Source organism: Chionomys nivalis, chromosome 12 (assembly GCF_950005125.1).
Source record: "Chionomys nivalis chromosome 12, mChiNiv1.1, whole genome shotgun sequence".
Taxonomy (NCBI): Eukaryota; Metazoa; Chordata; class Mammalia; order Rodentia; family Cricetidae; genus Chionomys; species Chionomys nivalis.
In genome coordinates, this window is record NC_080097.1 from 1,263,818 (window position 1) to 1,286,195 (window position 22,378).

At 39.1% G+C, this 22,378-nt stretch overlaps 1 protein-coding gene across 9 annotated transcripts in view; it reads left to right on the forward strand.

Moving 5' to 3' along the window:
* Positions 1 to 22,378, forward strand: part of LOC130884855 (fibroblast growth factor 14) — a 989,760-nt gene that overhangs the window by 930,442 nt on the left and 36,940 nt on the right. For all 9 annotated transcript variants that reach the window (XM_057786110.1, XM_057786112.1, XM_057786113.1 and 6 more), the window contains 9 exons: positions 12,494 to 12,595; positions 13,015 to 13,084; positions 14,592 to 14,683; positions 14,771 to 14,893; positions 17,569 to 17,625; positions 18,091 to 18,211; positions 18,309 to 18,440; positions 19,282 to 19,449; positions 21,037 to 21,141. In XM_057786110.1, coding sequence (XP_057642093.1) covers positions 12,494 to 12,595; positions 13,015 to 13,084; positions 14,592 to 14,683; positions 14,771 to 14,893; positions 17,569 to 17,625; positions 18,091 to 18,211; positions 18,309 to 18,440; positions 19,282 to 19,449; positions 21,037 to 21,141 — 970 coding nt within the window. The remainder of the gene's footprint in view (positions 1 to 12,493; positions 12,596 to 13,014; positions 13,085 to 14,591; positions 14,684 to 14,770; positions 14,894 to 17,568; positions 17,626 to 18,090; positions 18,212 to 18,308; positions 18,441 to 19,281; positions 19,450 to 21,036; positions 21,142 to 22,378) is intronic.

Genomic DNA, 22,378 nt, shown 5'->3' on the forward strand with positions numbered 1-22,378 from the left:
CAGGTGCATCAAGGTTTGGCTACCATGACTTATCTGTAATGATGGACTACGACCTCTAAATGTGAGCCAAAACACACCCTCTCATCCTCAAAAGCTGTGTCACAGCAATGAGAAAAGTAACAAGTGTGTACTCACAGATCCACTGCCTTCCTCTTTCATCCATTTTCTTTTCCTCTCCCACTTCATGAGGCTGGGAAGAACACACCCATCTGGGAATCGTGGTGTACATTGATCTGGTAGTGAGTCTTGAGGCAGCCAAACAAAGGAACAATGACTTTTCCCAGAGAGTCCTGTGGGCCAGTACTCTAATATTTATCTAGGTGACAAAATTTTCAAGGCCTCCCAGGAATCATCTGCAAGTTAGGCTTTTCAGAACATCATGTCATAAGATCTATGTGAACATGTCATTTAGTTGAAAAAAAAAGTCACACTCTTTCTGAGAGCTGATCAGTTTAACAATGAAAAGTGACTTAAAGGGAACACACTGTCACAAAATTGAATGAATTAGATGGATGAAATAGACTATGTTTTCATAAAATTCACATATCCAGACAATGCTGCAAGGGGGAAATTAACATCTTTTTTTGAAAAAATATGTAGAAGCTTGGGGCTTTTATTTGAAAAGATACATGATATGAAAAAAAAATCTTTAAACTGTCAGGAAATTTGGACTATCCCCAAACTTACCCAGCTGTTGCATAATTTGGGAATTTAACAACATTCCAGAAAAGCACAGAATTAAAGGATCTTGGCTATATGTTACCTTGTGAATTACAGGAAATAAATGGCTACAGTTTGGAAATAGGATTTAATATTTTAAATTTTATCTTTATAAAAAGCATTTATCTTTTTTGATAAAACGTCTTTGCTTCTCTGAGTACATGACAGCCTAGGTCCCATCATGCCCAGAAGACACTGTTTGGCTCCAGTCTTGGCCATTCTCTGGCTCTTAAAATCAGATCCCTTATAAGAAGCAGCCTTGGCAGAATGTGTCTGTAATCCAAGTACTACGTAAACAGGCTGATCCCTGGAACTTGCTGGCTAGCCTGCCAAGCCCAGTCAGGAAACTTCAGGTTCAAACAGAGACCATGTCTCAAAAAGTATAGTGGAGAATGACTGGAAGATACCAGACATCAATCTCTGTCCTCCACATGCACATAAACCTATATGTGTAAGTGTATTCATGCACATACACCACTCTACACATGCACACACTCATGCAAACCAAGAAAGAAAGGAGGGGTGTTGGGATGGCTATATACATAGTGATCAGGAGCTTAGCTAGTGTCTTGAAGTATTCTGATCACAGACCAGTAAATTTTTCTCAAAAGCTTTTTGTTTATCTATTGAGATGATCATGTGACTTTTATCTTAAAGTCCACTTTTGTGATTTACAACATCTATTGACTTGTGTATGTAGAATCAATCCTGCCCCCTTGTGATAAATCCAACTTGGTCATGGTAGATAATCTTTTCGATGTATGTCTTTACTCAGTTTGAAAGTATTTTGTTGAGAATTTTTGAATCTATGTTCGCTAGGGATATTATCCAGTAATTCATTTTTGTAGTACTTTTACCTAACTTGGGTATTAAAGTCATAGTAGCTTCCTAAAAGGAGTTTGGGAGTGCCATTGTGTTCCTTTTCTTTTAATAATTTGAGAGAGATTGACTGTAGATAGTCTTTAAAATGATGGTAGAATTTTGCTATGAATCTATCTGAGCTGATCCTCTTTTAGTTGGAAGACTTTTTATTACTGTTTCAAACTCTTCCTTAATTATATCCATTTAGGTTGTTGGTTTGACGTGGGTTGTTTGGATGAAACGTGCCCATTTCTTTTAGCTTTTCTACCTTAATGGAGAACAGGTTTTTAAATTACTCCCTTACAATATTCTGAATTTCTTGGCTGTCTGTTGTGATGTTTTCCTGTTTATTTCTGACTTTATTAATTGGTGTCCTCTCTCTTTCTCTTGGTTCATTGGGAAGGGTCTATCAATCTTGTTTATCCTCTGAAAGAACCAGCATTTAGACTCCTGATTCTTTGTATCATTTTCTTTGTTTCTATTTCTTAGTTTTTTCTCCAATTTTTACTATTTATTGCCATCTATGGGATTTGGATTTGGCTTGCTCTTATTTTTTGAAATTTTTGAGTGGCATCATTAAGTCATTTATTTGTCTCTTTCTAAATGTTTAATGTAGGCACTTAGAACTGTAAATCTCCCTTATAGGACTGCTTTTAATGTGTCCCTGAGGCTATGTTGTGTTGTGTTTTCATGACCACAGAGTCTGAACTTGCAGACTATAGTGCATATAAATGAGTTGAAGAAAAGAACCTAGAGCAAAGAAAGAGGATTTTGACTCAGTACAGCAGCCTCCCCTTTGTAGACATGTTAAGTCTTCTTGGTGGAGGGTCTGGATTTGTAGCCCTGGAAATCAAAGGGCTACTGTGGCCACAGTTCCCATTAGACCGACATTTCAACATAGCCATCTTTTACCAAACAGCACACCAGTGTGCCATATCCACTGCTACTAAGAGAAAATTCCATCCACTAGAGAAAACATCTAAGAGCCCTAGAAGCCAAGGACACCACTCTTCACTGAAGTCACCTATTTTTACCCAAATTCATCTTTAACACATGTCACTTTGCTGAATATTTTTATAAATTTAATTGACCATTTTGATGAAAAGAAGGTGTATCACATCTGCATGGCTCCAAGTCAGGAAGCCAAATAGCACCCACACTGTTCCCTCAAGATGTACCTAGAGAGGGTTGGGAGAGGGAAGGAGCAACCCTCCAAATCAATCAAGGTTGCTGCTCACACTTGACTCCTCAGTTGCTCTGACTTGGATGCCACCATTCAGTTCCACTGAAGATCACTTCCTTCTGGTGACCTTTTCTCAGCATCAGAGGAAAAAAATGAACACATGTTTTTTAAAGCACTGCTACCTTTGCAGAGGCTTGCTCTAATTCAAAGCTACCAAATCAAGCAAAATTGCACTCCCATTCTCACAAGCACCGACAAATAAAGAAATAGCGCACACAAAAAGTAATTAAATTTTGTATGCTATTCCAAAAAGGTCTGTCCTTTTGTGATTTTCCCATGAGTGCCTCATTAGCCAAATAGTATCTTTACAGCCTTGGCAAATGATCAGCTTTAATATTTGTATCCTGATATTTGATTAATGGCACTATGCACTTATAATTAATATTGAAAGTCTAAAGAATACTCTAGTCTCTTTAATTAGAGCTAAGATGAAGGGTGCAGAAAATAATAGGTAGCAGTGCCTTTTTTCCTGGATTTAAGGGAATTATTTACATTTTTAAGTTTTTTATTTTATGTGTATGGGCAGTTTTTTCTGCATGTAAGTTTGTGTATCATGTATGTGTGTATGTGTGTTTGTGTGTGTGTGGTGCCTATGGAGGCCAGAAGAGGGTTTAGGATCCCCTGAAATATGTTGTAAACCACCATGTGGATGCTGGTTATTGATCCTAGTTTTCAGCCCCCTATGACAGAGATAGATTATTTTTCCTGTGTAGGTGGGTCATCTGTCTATCTGTTGCATTCATTGGTTAATTAATAAAGAAACTGCTTGGCCTTTGATAGGACAGCAGCTTAGATAGGCGGAGTAGACAGAACAGAATGCTGGGAAGAAGGGAAGTGAGGCAGACGATATAGCTCTCCTCTCCAAGATGGACTCAAGTTAAGATCCTTCCCGGTAAGCTACCACCTCGTGGTGCTACACTCATTAATAAAAATGGGTTAATCAAGATGTGAGAATTAGCTGATATGGGGCTAGAGCTAATGGGCCAAGCAGTGTTTAAAAGAATACAATTTGTGTGTTGTTATTTCGGGGCATAAACTAGCCGGGTGGCCAGGCACCAGGAACGCAGCCCGCTGCTCATTCTAAATTCCTGAGAGTGCCCTTTAGTTACCCATCCATTGAGGATTTCTATGGCATCTCCTACATGTCAGGCATTGTAGTCTTTTTACTTTTCTCCACTCAGCAACTTCTGCTTTTCAAAGCACCATCTTGTTGCTTAGCCCTCCTATTCAGCAAACTTGGATGAGGTCATGCTTTTCTCTCTGCAGCTCCGAGCTTGTCTAGCAAGGCAGTGTACATAGCACTACAGAGAGGAACCAAGTGCGTGGCTTCATCCCAACTATCCCATCCACCCAACCCTACCCTCTGTGGCTTCAATCTCCTCGTCAGCGAGCTCCAGCTGAAGGAGACAGAAACCTCAAATGACCCTGGAAATGAGAGGAAAGTGACAGAAATCCTTGAGGCACTCAGTTTGGTTCTGTCTCCTGAGACAACAATAATCATTTTATAACCAGCATTCAGCGAGAATAAGCCAAAGTTTTAAGAAAAGAGTATTGGAAATTAATGACATAAATACTTATCTCCATGGTCCTATTAAGACTGCTTACTTCTGATTTTGCCTTAGCATTTCTTGACCCTAGTCTTGAAAACTAATTACAAGATATTTCTTATAGATAAAGAAACTGAAGACATAGATGCAAATTAAGTTTATTCAGAAACTATAAAATAAAAGGATAAAATGTGAAGTATCTATGTATATTTGTGTAAAACAAAAATAGCAAAGATTTCAAAGTGATAAAATATAAATACAGTTTTTCCCTTCCATAGTCACATAATCTTCATTTGAAATATCAGTCACTACAGTCAAAAATAAAGTAGAAAACTCCAGAAATAAGCAACTTTCAAATTTTTAAATTTTTAACCACCTGTTGTTGTTGCTGTCCTGTTCCATCCAGCCTGGAGCATGACTGTTTCTTTTGCTGGTGTCTCCATGCTGTAAATGCCACCTGCTAGTCAGTCACTTCAATGACATCTCAGCTGGCTATCAGACTGGTGATCTCAGCATCACTGTGCTTATCCTATTTATTCTTAGCCCCAAACCATAAAGGTCATGCACGATACAAAGGAGGCACAGAGGCATAAGGCATGAAAGCAGTTAAATATGGGACTGTGCTAACATGACCGCTGAGCATGTAAAACAGATCTCCTAGGCCTCCAGGAACATAACCTCCTCATGGAAAGGGAGGTTACCACAAGTTGGATTAAAAGAATGTATTGTAGAGATACTTTATTGGGTGTTATCTTACCTGCGGCAACCAAAATACTGTATTTTTCTTTTGAGTTAGTGTCTGATGTGTAACTATTTGGGGGAAAAGTCCAAATATGTCTGTAACAATGCTAAACCCAATCAGGGCGCTGTGGGTTAAGGTCATGGTGATTAGATCTTGCTACTGGTAGTTTTACTTTCCTTATAGACCCACAGGGACACATACTGATGTACATATCTGTAGTAAACACAGACATTTAGGGTAGCTTCATTGATAATTCTCAAACTTGGCTCAGTAGGAAAAATCCTGCCTGTGCAAACCTGCATGAGTTGTGAGTCCCAGCTCCTGAAGCCTGGCCTCTGACCTGCACACATGCACTATGGTGCTGGTAAACAAACATAAACACTGTGTATACACACACGTGATAATAACAATAAATAAAGGAAAAGAATTTTTTAGATAAAACAAACTGTGGCATATCCCAGCAACTGGAATATTATTCACTACTAAAATAAGAAAAGACCTTATCAAGACCTGGAGGAAATTTAATTGCATACTACTCATAAGTAGTTAGTCTGAAAGACTAAATGATTCACACTGGATGATTCCAGTCACACAACATCCTGAGAAAGGTAGAGTTTGGATATGAGAGTTATTCTAATATGATCTTGCTCTAATTATTTTGCCTGTGGAGTACGAAGTAATAATATGGAAAATTAAAATTCATGTCTATGGGAAAGTTGGACTGTACAGATTATATAACATTTTCAAATTTTTATTTGCAATAAATTATAAAAAGTTCAGGGTGTTGGCTCAGTGAGTAAGAGTGCTTGCTTGATAGCCTAAAGACAAAAGTTCAAATCCTCAACACCTATATAGCTATCCAGGCATGATTGTACATGCTTATACCCAAGTATTGAAGGGGTAGAGAAAGATATATCCCAAGAACTCACTGGCCAAATAGTTTAGCCCAAATGAGCATCTACTGATTTAATGAAAGAGCTTTTCTCAAAGAAGTAAAGTAATAGTGATAAAGGAAGTCACACACTTACATGCAAGTAGCACACATACACACACACACACACACAGTTACATCATTACATTATAATATATATGCTTTTGAGATAGTAGCTGGGGTTCAAAATTTGTACCCTAGTGAATAGTTTGGGATTTATATATGTTATTTGTTGTGCTTCAATAGGTCCACTTCAAACACATGGATTTCCCATTAATTGATTTTCCTTTTTATTTATGGCACATTTGTAGGATAAAGACATTGCAGGTTTCTTTTCAATCTGCAATGAGATATTAGTTGTCCATACATTTTTTTATCTATGTGCAAATACATTTCTATGAATAGTGCAGAAATGGGAAGACCTAACCTGCAGCTCTGTTTAAAAATTATATCCTTCCACTCAGGATGGGGCTGAATTAAAGAGTGGGGTACTCACCCCATTAAAAAGGCAACTTTACCTCATCTCAGCAAGAGCCATCACCAGGGGCTCACCCATTACCATCTGCTGTTGCCTCCACCTTGGATGATCACACTGTCACCCCAATGTTGTCAGGTAGGAGCCAGTCCCAGGAAATACCCATTCTATCTTCTCTTGACTCCTACCAACTCGTGATTTTACATAATTGCCACTAGAGAACTGCTTACCCATTGTCTATGATGTGGTTACATCACATTAACCAACATCTGATAATACTTTAAAGCATGTTACCTTGTGGAGCTCAGAATCTTAGTAAAAACCCTCAACTTCAATGCTCTGCAAAGTCACATTGAGATTCCTTTGGGTGGTAATTACATTTACTACAGATGGTCTCATGTAATCTAACTCTTCTTTAATGAGTAAAAATAATTTGAAGAGTCCTAGGCCTCTCTTTCATTACAGAATGTGCGGGATTTTCCCACACCCTTGTTCTGGAACATTAAGAAAGAAGACATGAAAACAAAGAAAAGAACAGAGGACCCCCTGCTACTGTGTCTATAAACAAGTAGTGGTGTTTAAAGGCTAATAAAACTCCAAAGATCGCTCTTATACCCATCATCTTTGGGCCAATTTAAAAATATTTTTGATGGAGGAATGTCAAGAAAAATAGAGACAATTTCTTAAGACACAATTCTCTGCTCCCAGCTCCTAAAAAAAAAAGATTATATATGTGGCTGTCATATAAGGGGCAATTGAAATTCCACACCACAAAGGCAATGCAGGGAGGTGGGGGGAAAAGAATCAATCTTTCATATGTTTTTTTCAAAGGCTTGGCAAGAAACCAGGGGTAATATTTTTGCAACTGGGAATGTGTGTTTGCTGAGGAATATTCCCACATTTGAGTCATCATCAGGGGTCCTCATCTTGTTTTACTTTCAAAGGTAGAGAGGGCATAACATTAACCCCAACTGGGAAAAGGAAAATGCCTCTCTGTAATTCTCCTCCAGGGAACAGGAATAAAGAGATTACATATGCCTGCATAATGGAGGGTCTCCTCGCTCACACAAGACAAAAGACTTCATTATTTTTCACTAGACAGACCCTTGTGCCTCTCACTTCCAGAAACCAGGCAGGCAGACTTAGGCTTTTTCTTGTTGTTTTTAATATTAAGCCACTAGATAGACTTCCTAAAAGAGCCCTTGTTTACACAGTTTTTCACCAGTTTACACAGAAACTTGCACAGCCTTCTCAGACTTTTCATTAGGAAAAGATGCAGAGAAGATAGAGACTTTGCCATCTCTACTCTGTCTAGTGTTTCCTCAAAGTGTCTGAAGACTAAAGTGCTTTCCTGATATGATCAGCTCTGTTTTTTCTCTGCGCAGCAAGTAAATTGATATTTTCTTCCCAAGACTATTCTTGTATCCTTCAATGAGGCCAACACACACACAAACATTAGTGAAGATTTATACTGGCAAATTATAGCTTGCCATTTAAGGACATTCATCCCTCACCTAGAAATATGTGCACATTATTTGTCAGGTTGGGGTATAAATGTCCTGCATTCCTGAGTCCTTTGTTTGCCAACAGATTCTGGTAAGATGAGATACATGGATATCCAGTCCCCAGTGATGGGCCTGCTCTTAGGTTGAGAGATTGAAATGAGTTCAGTTCTTAGTGTCAACTCCTTATCTGCTTTTATGCTCCTCTACGAGTGTGCATAGACAACACTGATAAAAACAATTTTTCTACTTATGAGAAGAAACGTCTGAGGTATCCTTTTTCTTATTACTGTCTCCACGTCTTATCTACTCTGGGTATGTAGCCTATTCATCTTGGGTGATGCAGTATTCCACCTTGAAATAAAGTTAAGATTATAACTCCATCAAAAAGTGCCAACCAAGGCATTCTATTTTACTTGTTGCTTTCATTCTTTTAAAGTATAAATGGGTCAGACAAATTAAAATATTTGATTTTGCAGCAATTCAAGGTTCATTAATCAAGTACTGGTAGAGCGCTTTCTTTGTTCATGGGCTGAAAAATAATACCCAACCTTAAATACAACCTTGCTTGCTCTCTTGGAACTTTGAGAGTCTGCTCTACATGTAGAGCTGAGTGACCAAAGAGAATGTCATGAGAGAATAGAATCCCTTCTGGTGAAAGAAGAGATCAGAAAGAATAAGATTAGGAGGAAGTCAACAGACTTTAGAAGTCACCCTGAGGTTCTGCATTAATCTTTTTGTGATGAATAATAGGAAGTTAAAGGGTTTAAGGCAATGGAAATAACTGTGTTAGGTACCAGTTTACTAATAACAAATGATTCCAAACTTGAAAATTTGAACACTATATTCTAAGTCTTATATTTTTGGTGAAAAATCTGAGCATAGCACATAGTTGATTCCCTAGCCTTGGACCTCTGACAACCCTGAATGTCCTTGGATTGATGAAACATTCTCTTCCTCCATATTTTGCATGATTACCAATTGGAGTCAGAGCCTCACAAGATGTGGGATAAATTGAGATTCTTCCAGAGCCATTGGGTGATAGTTTATATTGATTGATTGTCAACTTGATGGCACTTAGAATCACCTAAAAAACAAACTTTTGTTTCTATCTTTAAGGGCATGTTTAGAATTTTAGAGAGCATTCACAAAGTTGGGAAGATCAATCCTGAATGGGGGTGATACTCACCATGAGCCAGGGACTTAGACTAAATAAAAAGATGGAAGGATAGTAGACCAATATCCACATCCAATTGATAGAAACACCTTTGCCCCATTATTACTACTTTCCAAAATAGCAAGACATTTTACATGACCAACAAACATGGCACAGCTTAAGCTTGAATCTGTTTAATGTATAAAGGAACATGCTAACATGACATGTTTTCAGCCTGTTTCTTTATTCAAGTGGTCTCGAAAACAAAGTACTGTTCTTCAGGTTTTCTTTCCACCCCTGTGTTCCTATTCTCCCTCTTGTTCCAGAATCTTGCCTCCTATCTGAGGGTCTTCCTCCATTCATTAGTTTGGTTTCTGTTCTAATTGTACAGCAGAAGTAAGGGTTTCCACATGCATTTAGAAGAACGAACGTATCTACAAAAAAAATTGTTTCATCTATATCCTTACCTGTTTCCTAAGAGACAATGCTGAAAGATAGATTTTATAAGCCACAAAGAACATGCCTTGAAGATGCCTTGAATAGAGTTTCACTTTTTAGTTTTAATAGAATCCTGCATTATACTTGGGTGGAAGGATATTCCTTAAGAATCTTTCAAACATACTTTCCATAATCTGCCCCAACCAGTGACTTTACTCAAATAAATATTTTACAGTTTGCTAAAAGAATATTAGCTCTTGATTTTCAGCTTAGAAAGACTGACTTTTGCCTAGTTTCTTAATTCAATTGTTATAGGCATGCCCCATAAAAGGAAAAAGGAAAATGATGTCAGAGAATTTCGTCAAACAATAGACTCAGGAAAGAGTGATGATGGGAAGGCATTAATTTTAATTTTGCACAGGTGTGGAGGGGGCACAGAGAAACCAACCACAGAGAAAGTTAGCAGCAACAATACGCAGACACAAAAGTGAAGAAGTGCTGAAGGTGACCTCTCAACATGGGGAGGGGAGGGTTCTATGAGCCTGGTTTCACTGTTCTCAGATTATGTGGGAGCCTTGAAGTCAGGAAGGTGAGCAGGAAGTTCTGCTCAGGGTGCAGGAAGACTCAGATGAAGAACCAGAAACCAGCAGGGCCTGTGTTGGGCTCCAAAGGATCTCTTGACTTCCTGCTTGTAAGTTAGTTGCTTATTAATAAGAAACTCATAGTTACTGGGCATTTAATTGTTGCTTAATAAATACTGCTGTGAACATAGGGCCAAATTTGGGAAAGGAAATGAAAGCAAATGTTTGGCCACTCTAACCCATTTGAGCAAAGGTTTTCTGATTTCAATATAGAACTCAAAACCAACACCCATGTTCAGTGCATGAATCATCCAGAGACCATAATTCCCATGTGAAATGAAACTCCAGTCTCCTCTACTATAATTTTCTGAATTTTTTAGACCTAAGGAGAAAGAAATTTGTCAAAAGACAAAAAAGAAGTAGGGGTCTAACTTTTTCCTCAGTCCTTCAGCCATATTCTTGGGGAAAGAGATAAAAGAGAATCATAGTCAAGGGGCACCATGAACCCATGGAGGCTTAGCTGCTCTACTCAGTCAGGGAGGGCACAGAGTGCTTAACAGAGGCTACCTGGGCATGGAGTCAACAGGCACAGCAGCAAGTATGTTAACACACTTTCTAGCAGGAATGTCAACCATTTTCAGCTGGGGTTGTTGGACACGCAACCCCACAGTGATTACAATACTAAGCCTGAGAGAGACTATCGCTTTCTTCTGTCTTCATTATAGGAAGATCCCTCAAATTCAAACAGACACATTCCAATTAGGTTGGATGTGTTTTGTATTTAAGGCCCTTAGGTCTCAATGGCTTAAGGGATGAGTACTGTGATAAAAGAGTAAAAGCTACATGACAGTGCCTGAGAGTTAAATCATGGAGATGTGCACAGATTGCTGGAGGTCTAGACACCTAAAGGAGAGTAGCACTTTCTCCAAACAGACATTATCAAAATGACTTTATGATTTTCAGTCTATTTTCCAAAAACCCACCCAAGATACTTTGCTTGACTTTTGTTAACTGAGCTGAACCTAGAAACAGATCTTCTTATGCAGTATCATTGTAGCTCTACAAATGAGTACAGTTTCCGTCTACCACTCTACAGATGCTCTTGTGTGGTAAACTGTCAGCTTTGGGTGTTTCCTCAGAGTGGTCCTTGTTTCTTACTAAACCAACAGCAGGAATCTTTGGGTCTTTTCTCTGGTAATACATTTATATTCATTGGATTTATGCTATGATTATCTTCCTCTCTATCAAAAGCATTCTTGTTATATGTGTGTGGTTGTGTATATTGCAGTGAGATTTGTGAGTTTATGGATGAATAAGTGTGTACAGGTGTATGTGCATATGTGTGTGCATGCATGTAGGACATCCCATGTCTCTACCTTCTAAGACCCCTTTAGCTGGCATTTATGTGGGTTCTAGCGGTCTGAATTGCCATCCTCAAATTTACATAGCAATTGTTTTAATCTCTTAGCCATCTTACCAGCCCTATCAATTTCCCCCAAAGGTTCAGGATGTGATACAAAAGAGGAGATAGAAGAATGTAAGAGCCAGAAATAGTGGACATCTTCAGGAAAAAAATTAATTTCAGAATATAACAGGACCATTAAACATATAAACTTGCAGTAGCTGGGGAATACATGTACAAGACCTACGTAATAGCTAGCTGACCATAATCCCAGCATAGATGGGGAAGGGCTTCATGAAGCCCTACCCTTACCTGAGATGCTATTGGCAATTGATGACTCCTGGGAGAAGGGCAGTAAGAAGTAAGTAAATTCAGAGATATGAACCAAAAAAACAAAATGAAAACAAAAATATTATACATTTCTCCAGTAGATGATTCTATACCCATTACACATATAGGCAGCACTAAGTGGATTCAAACATTTTTTTGAAGATGTATGACACAATTCCAGGAGTCCAGATGGAAAAAAATAACCTTCCCTGAGGGCTTACAGAGACCTCCATGTTTAAGATTGAAATAAATATCATGACTAACCCTGCTACTGACATAATATCTATAGAAAAGCTTGTCATCATTTTGTGCTGGTAATTTGAAAGAAGAAGACAAGGAAGAAGGGCTGCTTTCTGTTTATCTTTTAGCTTCTCTTGTCTGTGGAACTTCTACTTTGTGTTTCTGACACAAAGTCTAAAGGTCATTTTCCTCTATGTGTTATTGGCTGTATTTTGCCTTATCATTGGTGTTTACTTAAAATTAATAAGAGCCAGGAGCAGTAATGTATTATTCATCCTGAGTGTACAAACCATGCATTTATCTAGGGTTTCTTTCTTTTTGCAAGAGCTTGCACTCGACAGCGCATGCTGAGCGGATCATTTGAGGGGCAGCCAGCAAAGGAGAGGTCAATCCTTAGTGTGCAGCATCACATCCGCCAGGAGCGCAGGTAAATACTCCAGGAAGATGAACTCCAGAGACATCCAGGAAAGACTTTACAAGTGTATCTCAATACAAAGCTCAGGCCTCTACCCTGGTTGGCAGGCAGGCATGGTGAGGACCTGGTTCTAGCTGCTGGTGGTAACAATAAAGAAATTCCCTATCTGATTCAAAGATTTAAAAATCTTTACTTCAAAGATTTTTTGCTTGGAGATAGCCAAAGTCTCACTTTCAAGATCAGAAAGAACAGAAATCTGAAAACTTGTTAGATGGGATCAAAGACCAGTGGGTAGACCACAAGCTTATGTTTAACACAGAAATGAGTCATTTCTGATACATCAGGAAACTTAATCCTTTACTCATGATTATTGATTACAAGTTAAGAATTGGTCTTGAGATGTTTTGACAAGATGACTGTGGTTGTTCTAGGTCACTAAGACATGGATCCAACAGCCAGAGGATCAGCAGGGGCAAATCTCTTGAAACTTTAACTCAAGACGTGAGTTCTAAGCTATGTTTTAGATTTTGGAAACATGATTATTAATGTTATTTAAATGATAGATTAGACATTTCTCATCCCTAAGTTTTTATATCGTGTTAAGATGTTTTCTAACCAGATGCAATCAGGAAATTCAGATAGCAAGTTACATGGCAAAGAACCAAAAATAGATCATTACCCGAAAAAAGTACAGACATCCCATGCAGAACACATGTCTCAGTTAAAAAGAATAACACAAAATGCAAAGAACAACTGGCTTGAGGTCCTGGCCCCAACTGATACCTACAGCTCCTACAGCTAACGTGCAGAAGGAAGAGCAGAAAGATTGTAAGAGACAGAGGACCAGGATATGAAACTGCACCCATGGAATCTCACCAATGAGCGGGCATAAACAAGAGCTGAACACAATACCAACTGACATGCCAGTGTGGATGGGGGAACTCTCACAAGGCCTTACCCATAGATGAAGAAACTACATGCAATTAATGGCTCCTGAGAGACGGGGAGTCTGTATTCTGCAGGGATGATCCCCTGAATTACTTATCCAATGCTAAGTGGTCATCCCTAAAAGCATATGCATATACTTAACATTGACTGGGTCCTGTGGGTTGTATTTATATAATCTAGTCTGTTATTCCATGTCTGCTGTGTAGATTTAGACCATTAATACCAAGAGCTAATAATGAGCAATATTTATTGATTCCTGGTTCTTTTGTTGAAATGATCTAGTAGAAATAGACAGTCTACCTAAGTGTCCAGTAAGAACACGGCTTTGAGATGTGTGTTTGTAGCCCAGGTTGATCTAAACCCCACTGCCGAGGATTACCTTGAACTTCTGATTCTCAGTACAGTTTTACAACTATGCCCAAATTATGCACTTCTGGGGATGGAACCCAGGGCTTTGTGAATGCTAAGAGAAAGCTCCAACAACTGAGCTACAACCTCAGCTTTTTTTCTAAGTACAACACTATATATCCTCAGACTTATTTATTCTGATTTAATTTTTTAATCCTTTGCTATAACCTCAGCAGTATGATAAAGCCTAGCACACCATACAATTTCAATATGTGTATGCTAAGCATTTTGTATTTTAAAGGGAAAATTTAGTTGTGAAGATGCTCATGGCCATTAAAAATATGCATATAGTGTTGTACATATGTATATAGAGAGAAGTATAAACTATCATATATGTTATAGTCTCCATATAGTATGCACTTAGAAATAGAAATGTTGCTTTTAATTTTATTTATTTATTTATTTATTTATTTATTTATTTATTTATTTGGTTTTTCGAGACAGGGTTTCTCTGTGGTTTTGGAGCCTGTCCTGGAACTAGCTCTTGTAGACCAGGCTGGTCTCGAACTCACAGAGATCCGCCTGCCTCTGCCTCCCAAGTGCTGGGATTAAAGGCGTGTGCCACCACCGCCCGGCTTAATTTTAAAAACGGTCTTTTAAGCCTTTAAAAGTCTTCCACTGTACATACACCTCATACACCTTTTACTTCTAGCACTCAAACACAGTGCGATACAGAAATGCGCAAAGAGAAGACAGCGAGATAAAGATGATTCAGGAGAAGAAGGAACAAGCAGAGATGAAAAGGTACCATGTGGCTGTGTCCCAAGGCTCTCATTTGGGAGTGGTTCTTTCCTTTAGCCTTCTTTTAACCCCACAAATGTTCGCTTGAAGGAAAGTGCAAGAAGAGGAGCTTCGAGAGAACCACCCGTACTTCGACAAACCGCTCTTCATCGTGGGGCGGGAGCACAGATTCAGAAACTTCTGCCGCGTGGTGGTCCGAGCACGCTTCAATGCGTAAGTATGGGCCACTCGCTGCTCGTGGACCAGGTATTGACCTGAGTCCTGTGAACAGCAGGGAGTTTGTCACAGGAAGCAAAAAAGGACTGGGTAGGCCTAATGGGATCACAAAATAAACTGTGGGCTAATTAATCATCTTGCTCCTCTTTGCTGAGCTCCCGAACAGGTGGAAAACAAAGATTTCAATCAGGTAACATTTGTAGGACACTCCCATTGATAAAGTATTTAACAACCCTGTGCATTAGCACATTTTTGACAGTTGTGTATGTCAGTGTTGTTCAGTTTCAATTTTCCCTTGAAAAAATTAAACAAAAGGAAAATCAGTGACATGATTAAGGATATTTATTGTTTAAGGCTTCTGTCAGACTTGTACTTTCTGTTGAAGACCTTTGTTGTAGAACAAAGAGTTTTATCTAGTGTTTGCATTACCAGTTGTTATGAGAAGAAACCTACTAGCCACTGTCTCAACCCCACCAGTGTGGAAGAAATGGGTAAGCATCTCTGTTTCTACAACTCAGGGGAGACCTAAGCCAACTATCATAGCCAACCAATGGATAAAAGGAATTTTTGTCTAGTGTTATTTTAAGTACATATCACAGATATTAAGAGTCCTGACATGGAACTGGGAAGATAGCTTAGTGGACAAAGTCCTCACAGTGTGAGCCTGAAAACCTGTATTTGATCCCCAGCATCATGTAAGAAGCTAGGCATGATGGCATGGCACTAGGGTTGGAGACAAGCAGCTCCCTGGGGCTTACTGGCTAGAAGTCTTAACTGGTGAGCCTCAGGCCCCAGTGAAAGGTTCTATATCCAACTACAAAGTAGAATATGCCTAAAGAATGGCAGTTGAACTCTGGCTTTCACCACATAAACACAAATGCACCCCACCACCATAACACATACCTACATACATGAGAGACCTGGAGGGAAGTGGAGAACTTTCTAGTCTTTCCCTGTGCCCTCATTAAAGTACTCAGATATTATTTGTTAATAATTTATATCATATAATATCATTACCTGGTGAATGCTCAACTGTTTCTTAAAAAAAATCTATGTTTTAACCACCATTATCTCATAATGTGCCAATGTTTGGGGACGGGAACTTTAAAGACATAGCTAAATTAAAATGAAGTCCTCAAGATGGTACCTATCCAGTATCTCACTTCATTCTAAGAAAAGGGAGTTTAGACATGAACCCACAAAGAGGAAGCCCATGTGAAGACATGTACCCCGAAATAGTCTCTGCACTGTAGGAAAGAGACCTGGAGTGAACCCTTAGTCCACAGGACTCAGGACACACACTACTGACATCTCTAACTTGAACCTCCAGTTCTTCATAACCACACCACAGAACAATCCCCCTTGCTTACACCACCTCTCTGTATAAGTAAAGCATCTCTGTAAAACTGACACAAACTGGTCCAGTATCACAGAAGGCTGTGTGTCACCGTATTTGCACTCCTGCAATGATTGATTATTGGTGGTCAGCTGGGATCCAGCGTCACCATGGGTGCAAACCTTGGGCATGTCTAAGAGGGTTTCTATTTTGGTGTATTAAAGTAGGAAGATCCAGTCTAACTGTGAGCTGGCCTCATTCTGTGGGCTTAAGTCTCAATCAGAATGAAAAGGGAGAAGGAAGCAGAGTGTTTGCTTTATCATTCTCTACTTCTTGCAGGTACAATGTGACCAGTTGCCCCCAAGCTCTTGCTACCATGACTGTCCCCCCATGATGGACTATACTTTGGAGCTGTGAACCAGAATGAACCCTTTATGTCTTAAGTTGCTTTGGTCAGGCATTTTGTTACAGAATAAGGAAGTAACTAATAGACTTCCCCACCAACCAAAGAAGACATTTAGGTCTGAGGAGGTTGACGGTTTTACTCAAGGACGCCAGCTAGTCTGTGACTCTCTCCTGATCACTATTCAATTGTCCCTCTTCTGTTCTAGAAAAATCTTCACTATTTAAAGTATGGAATAATAATTTTAAAGGACCCCTGAGATTTGGCCAAGTGAAAAGAGACAGTGGAAGTTGATCAGTGCTTAAGTGAGGTTTTCATCTCAAATTACCCTGTTGGCTGCCTACATGTTAACATCTAATTACTAAGTCTCCACTTCATTTAGTAGGGTGTAATTCTCCTTTTGTCAGCAAGGCAGTTGAGTGGACTGATGAAGACCTGGTAATTGGAAATGCACATAAAAAGACTACCGGGGCCTCACTGACAACTGCTCACAGGGTCCCCAAAACTAAGCCTTAGGAATGCACTTCCAGTGAGATACCATATTAATTCTTCCACAGGACCACAGCGGAGTGTGGAGTGAAGAACTCTCTTTAACCGATGGAGTGTCTATCTAAATGGTTATGAAGAATATCCTCAAACTAGCAACACATGCATCTTCAATTAGTGTTTCTAAACAAATGCTGAAGTTTAACTTTGTGATAAGTCATGCCAGAAATCCTTGAATGGAGTCTCAAATCCAAAACCAAGATATTGAGAATTCTTTGGATTTTTCTTTTATCCAGTGGTCTCTGCCTTCCACAGTGGTGTGCAGTTAACATAGCTCACAATAGTCATTTTATAGAAATTATAAAAAGAAGTTCAGATGGAGAGATGCTTGTGATTACTAACATGCTTGTTGTGTTAAAGAATTTTATATGCTGTTGTCTCTTACAGATCGAAAACAGACCCTGTCACGGGAGCTGTGAAAAACACAAAGTACCACCAGCTTTAGTAAGCATGACAAGCTCTCTTTTCCCTGCGCATTTGAGCTTCACACGTGCTATTTTCTGCTTCATAAAAATACAAAATTTTAGGTTGGGGAGTTGGCTCAGTGGGTAATGCAAACATGAAGGCCTGAGTTTAAACCCCAGCACCCTTATAAAAACCTAGATATGGTCCCCTGTGCATATAATCCTAGAATTGGAGGGCAGATAAAGGTTCAGTGAGAGACCCAGGTTCAAGAATATAAGATGGAAAAGAATCCAGCATCTACCTCAGACCTTCACATATGTAATGAACACATAAGCATGTAGCACAAACACACACCAGACACAAACAATATATAGACGGCATATTCCATGGAAGACTTGTTTTTAGAAACACCGGTCATGATAGAGTTACCAAAGCCTTGGTCCCTGGCCCCTGCAAACACAGGCATAGCATTTGCATTTCTCAGTTATGTTTGTTCTTTGGCAGTGATTTGCTGGGACTGGTCACTTACCTGGACTGGGTCATGATCACCGTGACCATCTGCTCTTGCATTTCCATGATGTTTGAATCCCCCTTCCGGAGAGTCATGCATGCACCCACTTTACAGGTACTATGCAGAAACCTTTAGCTCCCAGCTCAGTAGAAAATTACTACCCTGTTTTTGCTGTTTTTGTTACAACCAAAGTGCCGTTTGCCCATTTCAGATTGCTGAGTATGTGTTTGTGATATTCATGAGCATTGAGCTTAATCTGAAGATTATGGCAGATGGTTTGTTTTTCACTCCTACCGCTGTCATCAGGGACTTTGGTGGTGTCATGGACATATTTATCTATCTTGTAAGTTTTTGTTCTTTTCTAACTATCACAGTGTAATAGTTTTCTGCATACCTTAGTACAAGAGTGGGATGTCTGAGGTCTAGTTGTCATAAATTCTTTAATAAATTATAGTGACCTATTATATGTTATAATGACCCATTGTATGTAAATAAAGGGTATGAACATGAAATCTAAACAAATAATCTATATTAAAAGTATCACAGTATCTACAGATATACATAGCAATTGAAGTTTTATGTGTGGATTAGACTGCATTAATAAAATCTAAAGCATCAAACCAGTTTACATCCCATAATTCTTATGACTCTTTTAATGCAAAAATATTTCTGTCAAATAAATCATGTTAGTAATTATTGAACCTCTTGTTATCAAATCCTTTGCAATTCTAATTATCACTGGTAGCCATTCAAGTGTTCTGTTAAATTAAATTGGGAAATTATAGGAATGGACCTGGAAATTTCTTATTTTCAGTGCAAGAAAAAGGAGAATTCCCTTGAGTGGAGGTTGCATGTTGATAATAATCAATGTCCTTGATGAAAAGAATCCCATAATGCTACCTGAGTGGGACAAAGTTAAGAGAGCAGTAAGATAAAACACAAGGTGGGATGGGGGAGGGGGAATACACAGACTCAGAGTGGGTACCCTACGACCCCATACACTAGAGGCCTTTCTTTGGAGCCCTCTGCAGGCATAGGATAAACTCATTGTTTACTGTGAGCAGATGGTGTGCACATCTATGAGTGTCTGTCCCCCATGAAACTCATGGCATCCCCACTGAATGGAAGGAAATGTGCACAGCCAAAGAGACAGTATAAATTCCAGAGATTACGTTTCCTTCTAGGTGAGCCTGATATTTCTTTGTTGGATGCCCCAAAATGTGCCTGCTGAGTCAGGAGCCCAACTCCTCATGGTCCTTCGGTGCCTAAGACCTCTGCGGATATTCAAACTGGTACCCCAGATGAGAAAAGTTGTCCGAGAACTTTTCAGTGGCTTCAAGGAGATTTTTCTGGTATGTGAGACTCCCGTCTGCTTCTCTGCTTCTTGTTCACTACAATCTTGTCCTATAATTTCATTGACTAAAGGATAAAGGGAGACATGGATAGCTAGGGCAAGTCCATATAGTTTTGTTCACTGTTAGAGGATTAGAAAGGAGACAAGGAAACTCTTTCAGAAACTCCACCCACTGAAGCTGACTTATTGTATTCTAAGAAACACTTGTAGGCACAGTGCATGGCAAACCACAGCTAGGATCCACGCTTTCATTCTTCATTTGACTTCAGTTTCTACTCTGGGATTTCTTTTTATTAAGGATAACAAAATGCAAGCCCATCTACTTCGTGAATGCAATTGAGACTCGGTGCATTTGGTTTCTGTGTGTCCCACTGAACATGGAAAACAGACTGTGCCCCTCCATCCTAGAACTGTTAACAAAACAACATCTAAAAAACACAGCGTATAGACATACCTTCCTTTGAGCAGCCTCAATAAATAGCATGTAACACTTATAGATATGATCCGAGGGGGAATATGATGAGTAAACATTATATTAGTGTCTTCTGAGAACAAGGCTAGAGATAAAATAAAATAAAAGGTTTATTGCTCAGTCTGTTTCCATCTTCCAGAAGAATGATCACAAAATTCTTTTATTATGGATGAGTTCTGCTTGTGTATGAGAAACAGGGAGTGATGGACAGATGTTCTTGTTTTCTAGAAAAAGTAGTGTTAGCTCAGCTGCAGCTTTAGCTGGTATGAAAGCATTTGACAACTATGCTCTGATGGTACAAGAAGTGCATAGGTGCTCATATTTTTAAAGGTATGTTTGTTTAAAAGACCCAGGGTTTTTTTGTACAAGGCTGTAACACTGTGGCTTTTCACATGGATTCTTGAGAAGGAAAAGACACTGTCACCCTACCCAGCAGTTCACATATGTGAGTCTCTGAACCACTGATGAGGTTTGAAAGGAAATCTCGCCATGTCTTTCTCATGAGGAGCACTTTGTATGGCTTTGGATGACTTTAGACATCTGTTTAGATTTTCCATCCACTACAGTTCTGTGGTCGGCACAGAAGTCACCTTTTACCTATTTATTTTTCTGCTGAAACAAAAGCAGCAGCCAGCAGAGGGAGCCCAAGACAACTAATAGATTGAGTCAGGATGCACAGAATGCTCCCCAGCACAAGAGCCCTTGCTCTCAAGAAGGCAAAGCCACTATCTCTTTAATCTATGCTCAACTAGTAAGACAATGACTCCATTTGGGGAAAATGAATAACAACAGAATTTTTTTAACATTTCTTTTTGTTCATTTAAATTAAAAAGTATTCATTTAAAAAAATCATATAATATGCCTTGTTTCATTCTCTTGCATGAGAGACATATTATTTAATTTTAAAAATTTAAAACCTACTGTTAGTTTCTCTTTTTCTCATTTTAAGAAGGTAAATGAATGACCCATGGTGGTGAAGTCAGAAGGTATCGTTGACAACAAATATGAATTTCACACAATATGCTCTATAAAATCCTTTTTTAAAAAAATCACTGTTGAAACCTAATACTTAACTTTCACAAAGAGATTTACTTTTTCATCAATTTCTTTCAGGTCTCAATTCTGTTGTTGACGCTGATGCTTGTTTTTGCAAGCTTTGGGGTCCAGCTCTTTGCTGGAAAGCTAGCCAAGTGCAACGATCCCAACATTATCCGGAGGGTAAGACTTCTCAACTTTCTTGAAGTTAAAACCAAAGTAGTTTTGCCATTCTTTTTAATATGTGTATACCAGTAACTACCAGGAACCCCCTCACAAACTCTAAAAATTCTTTTCCCACAAGTTTCTTTTTGTTGTAAGCACATAGTATGTCTCTTCCTGGTAGAATGTCTGTGAGATTCTAAATACTCAGAGGCTCCTCCTCCTTCCTGTCCCAGCACCAATCACCACTCCACTTCTGACAGTGAACCGGGCCTCCCAGGATTTTACAATTAAGAGTCTCTGAAACTTCTCTTTAACTTGATCCTTCTCTCTGGTCATGTAAAACTCACCAGCAAAAGGCACTCACCTCACTCCACAAAAGAGAGAGAGAGAGAGAAAGAGAGAGAGAGAGAAAGAGAGAGAGAGAGAGAGAGAGAGAGAGAGAGACCTTTTTTTTTGTATTTATTTTTTCCTTTCTGGACATCTTATCCATGAGAAAAAAATCACTGTATACATATTCACTTTTAACTGCATAGAGGTGTCCCCTTTATGACAACTTACAAGGTCCCCAACAAAAATTCCATCTTTCATAACCTCACAGCAATATTGTTTCCTCTTTCTTCAGTCAGTGTCAATAACTGGAAATTAGCTATAATGACCTCCTATCCTGGTAATATTATATAATGGCATATTTTTATTGCATTTTGGATAAGCTACACAGCTCTTCTCCAAAGACGTATTTGAGTTCCTTCTATCTGGTGAATCTACCCTTCACCGGGTCTTATCTGATGTGGCAGAGAAGAGCAGGATACCAGCTCTATCAGAAAGAGCTTTGGGCCGGGCGGTGGTGGTGCACGGCTTTAAACCCAGCACTCGGGAGGCAGAGGCAGGAGGATCTTTGTGAGTTCGAGGCCAGCCGGGTCTACAAGAGCTAGTTCCAGGACAGGCACCAAAAACTACAGAGAAACCCTGTCTCAAAAAAAAAAAAGAAAGAAAGAAAGAGCTTTGGGCCCATATTGCTATAACCTGTATTCCCACAGAAAAAGCATGGCCTTAGGACTAAATTTGACATTATACATTTTTAACAAATATGGCCAATATGAATTCAGCATGATAAAAACTCCAAGTTCTCTGGTTAATATCAAGCATAACATGACTCTTGTCCGGGCAAAATACTATAGATACACTAATATAAGAGGATTTCAGACATGATAGAGGGAGAGAGGCATTCTACAACTTCCATTAACCTGAGAAGACA